General features: G+C 46.1%; 1 protein-coding gene across 1 annotated transcript in view; it reads left to right on the top strand.

Annotated features, from left to right (window-relative positions):
- The window catches only part of sema3h (sema domain, immunoglobulin domain (Ig), short basic domain, secreted, (semaphorin) 3H), a gene marked incomplete at its 5' end in the record, with an annotated part of 29,816 nt that extends 17,858 nt beyond the window's left edge, over window positions 1-11,958 (top strand). The window contains 11 exons of the mRNA XM_084186592.1: window positions 80-225; window positions 403-517; window positions 5,606-5,678; window positions 6,954-7,098; window positions 7,397-7,616; window positions 9,332-9,420; window positions 9,511-9,552; window positions 10,068-10,225; window positions 10,539-10,600; window positions 10,701-10,843; window positions 11,147-11,958. Of these exons, the coding sequence (XP_084042718.1) occupies window positions 80-225; window positions 403-517; window positions 5,606-5,678; window positions 6,954-7,098; window positions 7,397-7,616; window positions 9,332-9,420; window positions 9,511-9,552; window positions 10,068-10,225; window positions 10,539-10,600; window positions 10,701-10,843; window positions 11,147-11,599 (1,646 nt within the window). The 3' untranslated portion in view covers window positions 11,600-11,958. The remainder of the gene's footprint in view (window positions 1-79; window positions 226-402; window positions 518-5,605; window positions 5,679-6,953; window positions 7,099-7,396; window positions 7,617-9,331; window positions 9,421-9,510; window positions 9,553-10,067; window positions 10,226-10,538; window positions 10,601-10,700; window positions 10,844-11,146) is intronic.
- Between the last annotated feature and the right edge of the window lie 3,935 nt (window positions 11,959-15,893).

Raw genomic sequence — 15,893 nt, 5'->3', positions numbered from 1 at the left:
CTCTCTCTTTCTCTCTCTCTCCCTCTTTCCTTCTGTCTAAATTGCAAACTCTCTCTCTCTCCCTCTCTCTCTCTGTCAGATGCCCAGTTTGTTAAGGTGGCCTCGATGGCGGAGACTGATAACCCAGAGGATGACAAGGTGTACGTGTTCTTCACTGAGCGGGCTCAGGAGGCAGAGGGGGCAGCTGGGAAGGTGCTGTACTCCCGAGTGGCGCGTGTCTGCAAGGTAAGATCTCTACGTGCCTGTGTGTGTCTACTGGTACTGACGTGTGTTGGCATTACACGGGCATATGCACTTGTAGACTTGTGTGTTTATAGATGTGCCTGTCTGTGTGTTTCTTTATCTTTTTTCTATCATAGTTGCTGTCTATGTCGATCATGACATCTGTTCTAATCTGTACAGAATGACATTGGTGGCCAGCGGAGTCTGGTGAACAAGTGGAGCACCTTCCAGAAGGCACGTATAGTCTGCTCCGTCCCTGGATCCGACGGGATACAGACTCACTTTGACCAACTACGTGAGTATCAACTACAGTATGGTCCTCTGTAGCTCAGCTGGTAGAACACGGCGCTTGTAACGCCAAGGTAGTGGGTTCGATCCCCGGGACCACCCATACACAAAAAATGTATGCATGCATGACTGTAAGTCGCTTTGGATAAAAGCGTCTGCTAAATGGCATATTAACTATCAACTTTACCTCACTCTCACTGACCAGTGACCACACACATGACCATAAGTTCACCGTCCATAACCATGAATACACAAAGTGAAGCATACAGACAATCATCCTAAAGTACAACAGACATACCATATGTCTTCAATAGTATTCAATCTCAATAAGACAGCAGTGGGGGGGGGAGTGAATGTTGTACAGACTATATAGGCGCCGAAGCAGCTATGGTAGTGAAGATTCTATGCTTGGTCAACAGAAGGCCCAGTGTTTGATCATGCAGCCAGTATAACTCCACTCCACCCCACCCTGGCTTGTGGTATTCCACTCTGTTACCACAGTGACCAGCAGCCCTGTCCCTTTACCCTGCTCTGCCTCTGTAGTACTTCAGCCCTGGTCGCCCAGGCAACAGCTCTGAAGTATCTTAGTGTCTATTAGAGAGGATTCAAGAGTCTGGCACTGTCCTTCTGCTGTTTCATCTTCTGTTTTTCAATCACAGGGTGATTAGTGTGTGTGTGTGCGCATGTGTGTGTTATGTTTAAGTACACTATCAGTCAAAAGTTTGGACACACCTACTCATTCAAGGGTTTTTCTTTATTTGTACTATTTTTTACATTGTAGAATAATAGTGAAGACATCAAAAATATGAAATAACACATATGGAATCATGTAGTAACCAAAAAAGTGTTAAACAAATCAAAACATATTTTATATTTGAGATTCTTCAAATAGCCATCCTTTACCTTGACGACAGCTTTGCACACTCTTGGCATTCTCTCAACCAGCTTCATGAGGTAGTCACCTAGAATGCATTTCAGTTAACAGGTGTGCCTTGTTAAAAGTTAATTTGTGGAATGTATTTCCTTCTTAATGCGTTTGAGCCAATCAGTTGTGTTGTGACAAGGTATACAGAAGATAGCCCTATTTGGTAAAAGACCAAGTCCATATTATGGCAAGAACAGCTCAAATAAGCAAAGAGAAATGACAGTCCATCATTACTTTAAGACATGAAGGTCAGTCAATAAAGAAAAACCCTTGAATGAGTAGGTCTGTCCAAACTTTTGACTGGAAGTGTATGCACTCTGTCATCGCTGGTTATATAGGCCATGGTGTATCAGTAAGTGATGTGATCAGTAGCTGGCCTCACTGAGAGCGAGACAGAGAGACAGGACCAGTCCCTTATCACATCTATCTTTGTGAAGACAACCAGACAGTAGAATAAACAACCTGAGCCCTACTTCACCCCCCTCCTTCCTTCTCTCTGGGGTTATACTGAGGCAAAGTCAACTACACACATTATGACACACATATGCACACGCAGACACACGCACGCCCACACACACACACACACACACACACACACACACACACACACACACACACACACACACACACACACACACACACACACACACACACACACACACAATGACACACATCCCTTTCTGTCCAACCCAACATGTCTCACCCAGGACAGTGAGTAGTAGGATGAACATAAACATCCCCACACAACAACCTGCCCCGGGACACGTTGCAGCTGAAAAGATCATCAAAGATCATCAGCCCAAGAATGCCGCCGGTGTTTTGTTTACGCCATGCTCCGTCGGCCAGAAACACTACGAATCCCATGAGCGCCTGGTGTGTGTCCGGGTCCCTCATGGTGGAGGAGTGGACACAGTCTGAGTCAGGTTGTTATCTATGCCGGAACTTCAACAGGAATATTTGAGCTGAACTTGTGTGAGCTTTAACAAGAGCCACTATCCTGGCAGGTCATCTCTGTTTGTACAGGTGAAAGGGATCGTTTACAGTGTGGAGTACTCAACCATCAACACTTACTAAATACATTAGTTTCTAATCCTACAGTCAGAATAAAGTGGTTCCAACTGTAGTCTTGGATTGAAAGCTTATGAGAGACATGGTTAGCAAAACTCTTAGAGTATCAGAGTTTAGTAGAAATTGTATGGATATAAATATAGCCCACTGGGCACAGACATCAATTCAACGTCTATTCCACGTTGGTTCAACGTCATTTCATTGAAATGACGTGGAAACAATGTTGATTCAACCAATGTGTGCCCAGTAAGAGAAACATGTAAACATTTGAAGGGTGTAATTGGTCAGAATCCCATAAACAGAATTCACTGCTATGTTGTTGTGTTGTTATTCAGGACAGTCATACCATGGGTTTGGACCAGGAGACACTAACTGTTAGACCACATAGTTGAGGTTTGAACACTTCGGTCCTGAAGCAGAGGACAACGAGGTCTAGATTTCAGTGATTTAGAGGAAGTTCCTATGTGTGTGTGTGTGTGGCCAGGTATGCAAGACATAACCCACATCCTAGTCCCTAGATAGCCCAACTCTGATGCGGGAAAAGGAGTGAGAAGGAGGAGTGAAGAGGAGGGGTGAGGAGTTGAGGAGAAGGGGTCGTTTTTTGGGATAAGGCTGGGGCGGATAGGGGCTGGAGCCTGAGGGGTGTGGGCCAGACAAGGATATCTACCCTCCAGGGGAACAGATCCCTTTGTTTAGAGGAACTGACACAAGTAGGGTCCTCAGGAGAGAAAATTAGAGACACAGAGAGAAAGGGAGAGAGGGAGAGAGGGAGAAGGAGAGAGAGAGAGAACGAAAGAGAGAGAGAGAATGAGAGAGAGAGAATGAGAGAGAGAGAGGGAGGGAGGGAGGGAGGGAGAGAGAGAGAGAGAGAGAGAGAGAGAGAGAGAGAGAGAGAGAGAGAGAGAGAGAGAGAGAGAGAGACAGAAACAGAGACAGAGAGACAGCCAGCAGTGCCTCCGCAGCATGGTGTACCCAAACTCCTCTGCTGTGTGTTGTGCCCTGGGCTATGCGGCGGCGTGTGTGTGTGTGTGCAGTGGTGTGTGTGTGTGTGTGTGGGAGGTAAGATTAGATTCCCACCAGACTGATCCCATCAAGGCCACCTGAAGCAGCAGGAACGAGAGGAATGTGAGAATACTTATACGCTTCACTATGTCCCACACCACAACTACAAGCCCACCATACATACTGTCTGTATGCTAGCGTGTGTGTCTGTTAGTCCGTTTGTGTGTTTGTGCATGCATTCTTGTGTACGTGTGTGCATGTTTGTGTGTCGCATCCAGTATGTCTGTGTGTACTGTGGGTTCATGTAACTGTGTATACATAGACTTCGCGTGCATACATATCAATTTCTTGTTTGTGTACATGTACATGTGTCATATATTTGGTCAGTGGTTGATCTGTGTCATGGGGAGGGGAGGGATGGTGGACAGTGTGGGGCCATAGAAGACAGAGAGGCAGAGAGGCCTAGCTAAATGGCAGGGGAGGGCTGCTATAGGAGGATTGGTCATGGAGGATCAGCTCGTCTCCAGCTCTCACACTGAGATGGCATATTACTGCCTGGGATTCATTAGGTTGGCCCACTCAGCCGTACCACCACACCAAACAGCATTAGTCACGCACACACAAATAGGAACACACTTGTACACACTCACACACACACATAGGAACACACTTGTACACTTGCTCGCTCACATGCAAGCACACAAGCATGCTCGCATGCTCACACATACATACGCACACACTTACCTTCTGAAGGTAGTCCATCATATCCAATGATGACTTCCACTACTGCTTGTGGGTTCGCTGACGACTGTATAATCTGATGCGGGATGCACACTGTCTGCCGTTGAGGCCGGTCACTTCACCAGGCTACGTTCAGTCCTTTTTTCCTCGGCCAACTGCAATCCTTGATGGCAGAGGCCGGTCCACATCAACAGTCTGGAGGGAGGCAGGGTTTATCCCACACTTCTTTAGTGATATCTTCAGTTGGTCCTTTAGTCGCTTTTTCTGGCCACCTGAAGAGCGACGGCCCAGTTGTGGCTGTCCGTACAGTATATTTCGTGGCAGGCAATCCTCTGGCATCCGGATAGCATCGCGAGCCATCTAAGCTAGTGGTGTGGGATGGACTCCTCAGTGCTCCTGCAGTTGGTTCTCTGTAGGATCTCTGAGTGCGGAACACAATCCTGCCAGGTCACTTTCAAAATGCGCACCCCACCTCTGGACACTCTTAGTTGATGAGAGTAGACCCATCTGCTCTTCGGAGGGGACAGAGAAAGCAACTTCTTGGGCTGTGGGTGGTTTTCAGGGCATCATAAAAGTTGTGTATGTCATATCTGTCCACACAAGATTGGATTTCTTGTGCTTTGGCGATCCACCACTCATTTTGTAGATGTCGTAGAGCACTCTGTGCCTCCCTCCACTGCACTTGCCATTGCTTTTTGAGGGCTTCAGAAGTGGGGTTGTTGAGTGTGGCTTTATGTACCTTGTGTACGCTGTGGAAGGTACGTGGAGTTTTCGTCAAACCAGTTCTGATGTTTCTTGCTGCTGTAGCTGATGGAGTGGGCTGGTGATAGAGGGATGTGCTTAAGGAAGACCATTTGTCATCAATTGGACCTTCCTCAATCAGGAGGAGTTGTTCTGCTAGAGAGCGACGTAGGTTGTTACGTGCTTCTGTTTCCTGAAGTCGAGCACAGTTTTATTACTTTTTTGGTGGACTTCTTGAGGCGGATTCTGAGCTTGGTTAAGATCATCTGATGATCTGTCCAGCACACCGCTCCTCCCATGGCTCGCGTAATGAGAACACACACAGAGAATACTCCTCACATTACATTTACATTTTAGTCATTTAGCAGACGCTCTTATCCAGACTTACAGTTAGTGAGTGCATACATTTTCATACTGGCCCCCCGTGGGAAACGAACCCACAACCCTGGCGTTGCAAGCGCCATGCTCTACCAACTGAGCTACAGGGGACTTATGCATACAACCCTAACACAAACTCAACCCTGTCATGTCACATATTTAATGCAAATCAGCCCTATAATCAGTTTGACCCAAGTCTCTTACCTAATGCAACATGTATCCCTTCTCTTCTCCTTCCAGAGGACATCTTTATCCTCCATGATGGGAAGGACAAGAAGAACCCTCTGATCTACGGACTCTTTACCACATCCAGGTGATTCAGCCTCCGGCACAAAGTTCACCACAACCCCGCTGCCATTGGAACTTCATTCATTATTTTATTGTTTCCCATGGCTGATGTTATAATGGCTTATGTAGCTGTTATAAACCCTTTATGAATGCATACATAAGGGATGCGCGGGCTACAGTAATGTGTCATCAGATATATATGATAGGCTGTGTATCCCACTGAGGGATACAATGATATAAAGCAGTTATGAGACAGTGATCATTTTAACTCAAATCAAAACATGGCTATTGTCTTGGGCTGCATATTTCTGTTGCACATGTTTTGTGTTGTACAGTGTTTTATTCTGACAGTAGTTTGTATTCAGTCTGGTTTGGCTGCCTGGCGGGAGACAGGTGGCTAGAGTAATACATGCAGTGGGTTAAGAGAGAGGGAGAGCGTGTGTATATTTGCGTGTGTACTCCGTGTGTGTGTACTCCCCGTATTAGGCAATGGTGGAGAGATGGGAGAGGCTAGGTTGAGTTATTTTTCATAGGATCATACTTTCCAAACACAGTGACACCAAGCCTTAGCAGCAGAAATGTATGGTAATTCAGTAGTTCAAACCAGTTCATAAGAAAGCCTTTCTCTATATGACTCTATGGTCTATACTTTGATCCTTAATATGTTTCACATTAGAAGGGTCAAAGTCATTGTGTCTTTCTGTATTGTTTGTGTGTGTGTGTGTGTGTGTGTGTGTGTGTGTGTGTGTGTGTGTGTGTGTGTGTGTGTGTGTGTGTGAGAGAGAGCGATAAAGACAAAAAGAGAGACAAAGAGAGAGAGAAAGTGCATTGTCTGCAATGACACATTCTCTCTGAGTTCTGTGAATAGTGCAGAGGTTCAGAGAGGTTCTGGGAATAGACCAGTAAACTGGGCTCTGGGAGCGTGTGGGCTGAGGGCCAGGGGCCAAGGAGGTGGGGAGGGCTCTGAGGTTGACCCTATCCGGGGTGGGGTTTCACTTGTAAAATATACATTTAGAAATCTATAATCATGGAAACGGTGACATACAGTACTATAGTTCACTGCCAATGCCAGTATGATTGATGGTGGTAATGGAGCAGCCCTATGTTGACGACAGGCATTGGCTTCAGTGAATACTGATCTGATCTGGAATCAGGGTTGAGACACGGAAACTTTGACACACACCCCATCAGTATGTGACAGATGATAACAGACACACAACTGACAGGCTGTGTGAGTTTCATTGTGTTTGACAGTTGATTGACAGATAATAATGACTGACACACCATCTCTCTTCCCCAGTGACGTTCTGAACGGTTCGGCGGTGTGTGTGTACCGCATGCAGGATGTGGTAAGGGCCTTCAAGGGAAACTTCTACCACAAGGAGGGACCACAGTACAAGTGGGCCGAGTTCACAGGAAAGGTCCCCTACCCAAGACCTGGCACAGTAAGTTCTCTCCTAATGAGCTGTCATTCCCTGTCCATCATTACTCACCATTTTCTGATTCGTCATGTTATACTGAATGTAGCTGAAGACGAGGCTCTCTACCAGTCAAAGTTGAGGAATTCAAGCACTATCTTTGACCCAACTCTAGCTCAACAACAACTCTAATCCAAACGCCCAACTTTTTTCTTCTCAACCTTAACTTGATCCCAACATTAACCATGTCATGCCCAACTCTTTCCATGTCATTGAATGCTTGATGCCAATGCAGCTCTGTCTATCTCTCTCTCTCTCCCTTCAGTGTCCCAGCAGTACATACGGTAGCTACAGCTCCACCTGGGAGTACCCTGATGACGTCATCTTCTTCAGCCGTACCCACCCTCTGCTGCAGGAGGCAGTGCTGCCGCTGGGAGGGCGCCCTCTGTTGGTCAGGGTGGGAGTGCACTACAAATTCAGCCGACTGCTCGTGGACCGAGTAGAGGCAGTGGATGGACAGTATGACGTCCTCTTCATCGGCACAGGTGTGGGGATAGGTTTTGTGTGTGTGTGTGTATGTGTACAGTGAGGGAAAAAAGTATTTGATCCCCTGCTGATTTTGTACGTTTGCCCACTGACAAATAAATGATCAGTCTATAATTTTAATGGTAGGTTTATTTGAACAGTGAGAGACAGAATAACAACAACAAAAATCCAGAAAAACGCATGTCAAAAATGTTATAAATTGATTTGCATTTTAATGAAGGAAATAAGTATTTGACCCCTCTGCAAAACATGACTTAGTACTTGGTGGCAAAACCCTTGTTGGCAATCACAGAGGTCAGACTTTTCTTGTAGTTGGCCACCAGGTTTGCACACATCTCAGGAGGGATTTTGTCCTACTCCTCTTTGCAGATCTTCTCCAAGTCATTAAGGTTTCGAGGCTGACATTTGGCAACTCAAACCTTCAGCTCCCTCCATAGATTTTCTATGGGATTAAGGTCTGGAGACTGGCTAGGCCACTCCAGGACCTTAATGTGCTTCTTCTTGAGCTAGTCCTTTGTTGCCTTGGCCGTGTGTTTTGGGTCATTGTCATGCTGGAATACCCATCCACGACCCATTTTCAATGCCCTGGCTGAGGGAAGGAGGTTCTCACCCAAGATTTGACGGTACATGGCCCCGTCCATCGTCCCTTTGATGCGGTGAAGTTGTCCTGTCCCCTTAGCAGAAAAACACCCCCAAAGCATAATGTTTCCACCTCCATGTTTGACGGTGGGGATGGTGTTCTTGGGGTCATAGGCAGCATTCCTCCTCCTCCAAACACGGCGAGTTGAGTTGATGCCAAAGAGCTCAGTTTTGGTCTCATCTGACCACAACACTTTCACCCAGTTCTCCTCTGAATCATTCAGATGTTCATTGGCAAACTTCAGACGGGCATGTATATGTGCTTTCTTGAGCAGGGGGACCTTGCGGGCGCTGCAGGATTTCAGTCCTTCACTGCGTAGTGTGTTACCAATTGTTTTCTTGGTGACTATGGTCCCAGCTGCCTTGAGATCATTGACAAGATCCTCCCGTGTAGTTCTGGGCTGATTCCTCACCGTTCTCATGATCATTGCAACTCCACGAGGTGAGAACTTGCATGGAGCCCCAGGCCGAGGGAGATTGACAGTCATTTTGTGTTTCTTCCATTTGCGAATAATCGCACCAACTGTTGTCACCTTCTCACCAAGCTGCTTGCCGATGGTCTTGTAGCCCATTCCAGCCTTGTGTAGGTCTACAATCTTGTCCCTGACATCCTTGGAGAGCTCTTTGGTCTTGGCCATGGTGGAGAGTTTGGAATCTGATTGATTGATTGCTTCTGTGGATTGGTGTCTTTTATACAGGGAACAAACTGAGATTAGGAGCACTCCCTTTAAGAGTGTGCTCCTAATCTCAGCTCGTTACCTGTATAAAAGACACCTGGGAGCCAGACATATTTCTGATTGAGAGGGGGTCAAATACTTATTTCCCTCATTAAAATGCAAATCAATTTATGATGTTTTTGACATGCGTTTTTCTGCATTTTTTGGTTGTTATTCTGTCTCTCACTGTTCAAATAAACCTACCATTAAAATTATAGACTGATAATTTCTTTGTCAGTGGGCAAACGTACAAAATCAGCAGGGGATCAAATACTTTTTTCCCTCACTGTATGTGTGCATGCGCGTGCGTGAGTGTGTGTTTGAGTACAGTACAAGCAGGAGTGTCCTCTGTGTTGCAGACTCAGGCCAGGTGCTGAAGTCTATCCCCCTCCCTAAAGAACACGGTGTCACCCAAGAGGTAACCCTGGAGCAGCTGCAGGTCTTCCAGGTAAAATTTGTTGTATCCTTACTTTGACATATCTGTAGTTTATTCTGTCGTCTGGTTTACCATAACACCTTTTCCCCTCTCCCCCCACAGCACAAGTCACCTGTGACTACCATGACACTGTCCAAGAAAAAGGTAAGAATGACACACATATACCCCCCCCCCCGCCCCCAAACACACACACAGCTCCCCATCTTATATCTCCAATGTGAGCTTCATCACCAGTTGCTATGGTAACCACCGAGTGATGAGGACTCCCACTGGGCACAGACGTCAATTCAACGTCTATTCCATGTTAGTTCAATTTAATTTCATTGAAATGACCTGGAAACAACTTTGATTTAACCAGTGTGTGCCCAGTGGGCTGGCTAACATTGAGATGGTGAAACACACGTAAACATGCTCTGAAGCAGTCAGTCTCAGTCTTGTGTGAATGTGGAAAGTGTGAATCACCAAAGGCATGATTTCCTGAAATAACTGACGGTTGTGGCATCTGCTCTCTCAGCCATGTTATAATGATATGTCTTTCTTCTCTGTTTTCTTTTTCTGTATGTGTGTCTGTGTGTCTGTGTGTGTGTGTGTGTGTGTATGTGTGTGTGTGTGTGTGTGTGTGTGTGTGTGTGTGTGTGTGTGTGTGTGTGTGACTACAGCAGTGGCTGTTTGTGGGTTCTGCGGAGGGTGTGGCCCAGTTGGCTCTGTTCCAGTGTGAGCTGTACGGCCAGGCCTGCACTGAATGCTGCCTGGCTAGAGATCCCTACTGCACCTGGGACGGACACGCCTGCAGCCCCTTCATGCCCATCGCACGCAGGTGGGCCCGCTCAGCTCACACTCAATCCAGACTTATAATCCAACACTTACACTGTGTATCTAGCTAGCACTTCACACAGTTACAGTATAGAACTATAGTAGAAACTAAACATGAATAAACATGGTGTTTAAATATAGATGAAATTAAAGTTCTACCTTTAAGTCTATGACATGCCAGCTCACGCTCATTTACCCAGTACCCACTCATCCAATACATGTGCATGTAGCTATAGGCCTGCCCTACTTATAAATACTCACATTTAGTGCATACTCTTATCTAACATTATGTATTTTTTGGTTTCCTCTCTCTGAAGGAGGAACGCTCGTCAGGTTGGTGATGAGGAGGACCCTCTGACTCAGTGTGTCAGACAGGGAGGTGAGCAGGAACTGTCAGGAGCCACACCCCCACAGACATACACTAGCTTGGGTTTCTATGTAGAGCAGACCTTGTGACATTTTTCTCTGTCTCTGTTCAGCTGGTCTGCAAGTGAAATCAGAGCAGAGGATGATGATGGTTGCCGAGGGTAACAGCACCTATCTGGAGTGCATGCCCAAATCCAGACATGCAGCCGTCACCTGGTACAAACAGGCAGGAGAGAACAGCCCTGAGCTACATCAGGTACATACTGTATGAAAAGATATGCACTCACTAACTGTAAGTCACTCTGGATAAGAGTGTCTGCTAAATGACTAAAATGTAAATGTAAAATGTACTGACACACAGGCAGTTACACGCGCGCACACACACATGCACGCGCACACACACACATACACACACACACATATACACATACACACATACACATGAACATACACACCACACACACACACACACACACACACACACACACACACACACGAACACACACACACACACACACACACACTGGCCTACACATTCACAATCCTCTCTCTGTTGCAGTTGCAGTCAGGAGAGCAGCTTGTGGTGATAGAGAGAGGTGTTCTGATCCGTCGGGCCGAGATGGGTCACTCTGGCGTGTACCACTGTCAACTGGAGGAGCATGGCTTCCGCTGGACCACCGTCACCATCCGTCTGAGTGTGTGGAGCCCCTCCCGTGCCCTCTCCTGGTCCCCTAGCAACACCAACCCCAGTCCAGATGCCTCCCAGCCCTGGTACCAGGACGTCATGGCCCTCATCCACCCCAGCAGCCTGGAGAAGCACTGTCAGAGGCTGGGCTTCCGACAACGCCGCAACCGCAACCGCGACCAGGATAAGACCAAGGACAGCGACCGCAAGACAGGGGATGGCCCCAGGGGCGAGAGGCACAAACATGGAGGCCGAGGAGGAGATGGAGGAGGAGGCAGGAGGAAGAGCAGAAGCAAACCCCAGCAGAGGTCTCCACGAAGTGCTTAGATGCTCTACTGCCTACGACATGCTTTCTCCTGACTTACACACTCAAACACTGTCTCACTCTCTCAAAGACACACACCTTTACAAAAACACATATTCATATCGAATGGGGACATAGGAGGTTCAGTGTGGGCTGGACTCAGAAATGTGAATATGATTGCGTAGCGTGTTGTATGAAGGATGCACAGCATGTCTAAGAGACTGGTGAGGAATATATTAAGGCATGAAGAGGACCTGGAAGAATGTGGTGTCTCATAAGACACAGTATGTGAACTTGTCTGAGGAACTGACTGGGTATAATGTACAGAGAATAAATGCCCTGAAGGTGAAGCTAGCTGGGATCTGTCCTAATGAAAGACAGAGAGGGAGTCAAAAGGACTCAAGCATGTGAGAGAGACTTAAGTGTCTCTGAGGCACAAAATGTGTGATTTGTCTTTGATGTTTAATGTAAAAAAAAAATATATATGTTTAACTTTCTGTGTCGTATTTATTTCTGTTTTGAATAAAACAGTTAGTTTCAGTAGTTGTATAAGGTCTGTTTTATTTAGTAAATGCTCTGTGGTGTTCATCAGGCTTTCAACTCAAGCTTGACTCCTCATAACTAGCATCATTGATGCTGGGTGTGTTTGACATTAGTGCATCAGAGAAATGAAAAGTGGGAACTCTGAGTCAAACCAGCAAATCTGCCAAAATGAAATGCAGCAAAGCTAAAGCACTTTTAATGCTGTAGAAAAATAAACTTTAGTTTCATGTTCTGGAGCAGCTGCATAAAAGCAGAGAGAGACTGAGACATTTTTAAATATGGTCAGACTTCTTTTATCGCCAGGAGACGGAACCAATACTGAGCAAGGTCATTTTGTGTGTGTGTGCCTGTGTCTGTGTGTGTGTGTGTGTGTACTTTATTCACTACCATAAAGTATGATGGAACCCATAAAAAAAGTATTTTATAATAAAACATGTCATGTTTATGCTTTCCTCGAAGACCTTGATCAGATCCTTCCCTTATTCATTATGCGCTCATGAATTTTATTTTGTAGCCTATATTTATATCTCTGTGCCAGTATTTCTTTCATGTGATTTTCTAAATTGACTTTACAAATCAAATCAAAGGTTTTCAATTGACCTCTCCCAAGTTAAGGAGACACCCAGTATAAATACTCAATTCTGCCAGTATGTTTTCATACTTTTCCTTTCTGTGGTATAGGAAACCTGTCCATCAACAATAGGAGACACACACGCACACATACACACAGCGTGCGGACAAATGATAGATCTGGAAGATTTATATCACCCATCTTTATTACTCCACATACACATAATCTATAATCGACCACTCACGTTTCAATATCGTCCAATACAAAATAATGCAGCTGACATTATCTTGCAGTAAATCCGCAAACATACAAAACATTAGGAACACCTTCCTAATATTGAGTTGCACCCCCTATTGCCTTCAGAACAGCTTCAATTCGTCTGGGCATGGACTCTACAAGGTGTCGAAAGTGTTCCACAGTGCTTCACACCGTTGTGTCAAGTTGGCTAGATGTCCTTTGGGTGGTGGACCATTCTTGATACACACGAGAAACTGTTGAGGGTTAAAAACTCAGCAGCGTTGCAGTTCTTGACACACTCAAACCGGTGCGCCTGTAACCTACTACCACACCCTGTTCAAAGGCACTTAAATATTTTGTCTTGCCCATTCACCCACTGAATGGCACACATTCACAATCCATGTCTCAATTGTCTCAAGACTTAAAAATCCTTCTTTAACCTGTCTCCTCCCCTTCATCTACAATCTACACTGATTGAAGTGGATTTAACAGGTGACATCAATAAGGGATCATAGCTTTCACCTGGATTCACCTGGTCAGTCTGTCATAGAAGTTAATAATGTTTTGTACACTCAGTGTATAAAATGAGTATATAAACAATGAAATAGCCAAGTGGGTCTGACAAACAGGATATCCCATTAGGTCTGAACTGAATGAAGGAAACCACACCTGAAAATGTTCAGTGCATTGTGTTGTTGGGATGGTGTGTGGCACAGCGAGTGGCATAGCGGTCTAAGGCACTGCATCTCAGTGCTAGAGACTTCACTACAGACCCTGGTTAGATTCCAGGCTGTATCACAATCCAGCTGTGATTGGGAGTCCCATAGGGCGACGCACAATTGGCCCAGCATCGTCTGGGTTTGGCCGGGGTAGGCCGTCATTGTAAATAAGTGTTTGTTCTTAACTGACCAGGTTAAATAAAAAATGGTTATGTTTGGGCAGATCTCAATCACCATGGTTCAGATGTAGTTGAACCTGCTCTCTGTCACATTTGCGGTCTGTAAGCTGCTCCAGCACAGGAGACCACATGGCTCAGGGCCTTTAGGTCTCCTCAAGTCCAACTGAGGCTTCATCTAAATGGTGGTGAGATAGCGTTTAAACATATGTTTACGTTTATGTTTAAGTTTACATCATTTAGCAGACGCTCTTATCCAGAGCGACTTACAAATTGGTGCATTCACCTTATAGGCAGTGGGATAACCACTTTACAATTATTATTATTATTACTATTTATCTTTTGGGGGGTGGGGTAAGGGGGGGTAGAAGGATTACTTTATCCTATCCCAGGTATTCCTTAAAGAGGTGGGGTTTCAAGTGTCTCCGGAAGGTGGTGAGTGACTCCGCCGTCCTGGCGTCGTGAGGGAGCTTGTTCCACCATTGGGGTGCCAGAGCAGCGAACAGTTTTGACTGGGCTGAGCGGGAACTGTGCTTCCGCAGAGGTAGGGGGGCCAGCAGGCCAGAGGTGGATGAACGCAATGCCCTCGTTTGGGTGTAGGGACTGATCAGAGCCTGAAGGTACGGAGGTGCCGTTCCCCTCACAGCTCCGTAGGCAAGCACCATGGTCTTGTAGCAGATGCGAGCTTCAACTGGAAGCCAGAGGAGTGTGCGGAGGAGCGGGGTGACGTGAGCGAACATGGGAAGGTTGAACACCAGATGGGCTGCGGCATTCTGGATGAGTTGTAGGGGTTTAATGGCACAGGCAGGGAGCCCAGCCAACAGCGAGTTGCAGTAATCCAGACGGGAAATGACAAGTGCCTGGATTAGGACCTGTGCCGCTTTCTGTGTAAGGTAGGGTCGTATTCTGCGAATGTTGTAGAGCATGAACCTACAGGATCGGGTCACTGCCTTGATGTTAGCGGAGAATGACAGGGTGTTGTCCAGGGTCAAGGCAAGGCTTTTTCAACTCTGGGAGGAGGATACAATGGAGTTGTCAACCGTGATGGCGAGATCATGGAACGGGCAGTCCTTCCCCGGGAGGAAGAGCAGCTCCGTCTTGCCGAGGTTCAGCTTGAGGTGGTGATCTGTCATCCACACTGATATGTCTGCCAGACATGCAGAGATGCGATTCGCCACCTGGTTATCAGAAGGGGGAAAGGAGAAGATTAGTTGTGTGTCGTCTGCGTAGCAATGATAGAAGAGGCCATGTGAGGATATGACAGAGCCAAGTGACTTGGTGCATAGCGAGAACAGGAGAGGGCCTAGAACTGAGCCCTGGGGGACACCAGTGGTGAGAGCACGTGGTGCGGAGACAGACACATATGGTGTGTATATTGTGTGTGTTGCCCTAGATACCAGTGTCCTCTAAACAGATGAACGTACAATTGACAATGTTGGCTTAATATTTGAACACAAGCGAATGTATTATGTGACATAGAAAACAAATACTTTTTGTGTGAAGAATTACCTCAGAGTCCTTGGGCCCTATGAGTTAGGGCTTGTAGCTTAGGGTTATAGCTGTGCAGACATATATCCCCAGGGATAGTCTGTGTGTTCTGTATCTGCTCTGCCTCTCCCATCTTGAACATCACAATATTGTAGCAGAGAGGAGCATGGGTGGGGCTCTCACAGCACAGTTTACACACTCATGGCCATGTGGCGAATACTGTAGCTCGGTGACGTCAGAAGTTATAGGCAATGGTCTCTGTCTCCCTCTGTGGGAAAGAGAGATAAGTGCATGGAGAACTCAGGTAAAGATGCAGCCACTGGAGGCATAGCTCATAAGTACACAGATATGATTTACTGTGTTTGATTAAATTCCATTTAATACAACTTCATTCTGAAATTATTCAGTAATACAAATTATTATAGGTTTGATTATATTTATGAAACATCACATCATTCTCACTACTGCATATAATCATAATGTCAGACATTTACAGTGGTGAGCTAGACCTACCAGTTTTTCTATCATTATGCGGAACTATTGCGTTCTCTAATTCAGGTTGTAGGGGAAAATATACAGAGCG

Source organism: Coregonus lavaretus (genome assembly GCF_964263955.1).
Source record: "Coregonus lavaretus genome assembly, chromosome: 22".
Lineage (NCBI taxonomy): Eukaryota > Metazoa > Chordata > Actinopteri > Salmoniformes > Salmonidae > Coregonus > Coregonus lavaretus.
This window is presented reverse-complemented; position numbering and strand designations above follow the sequence as displayed.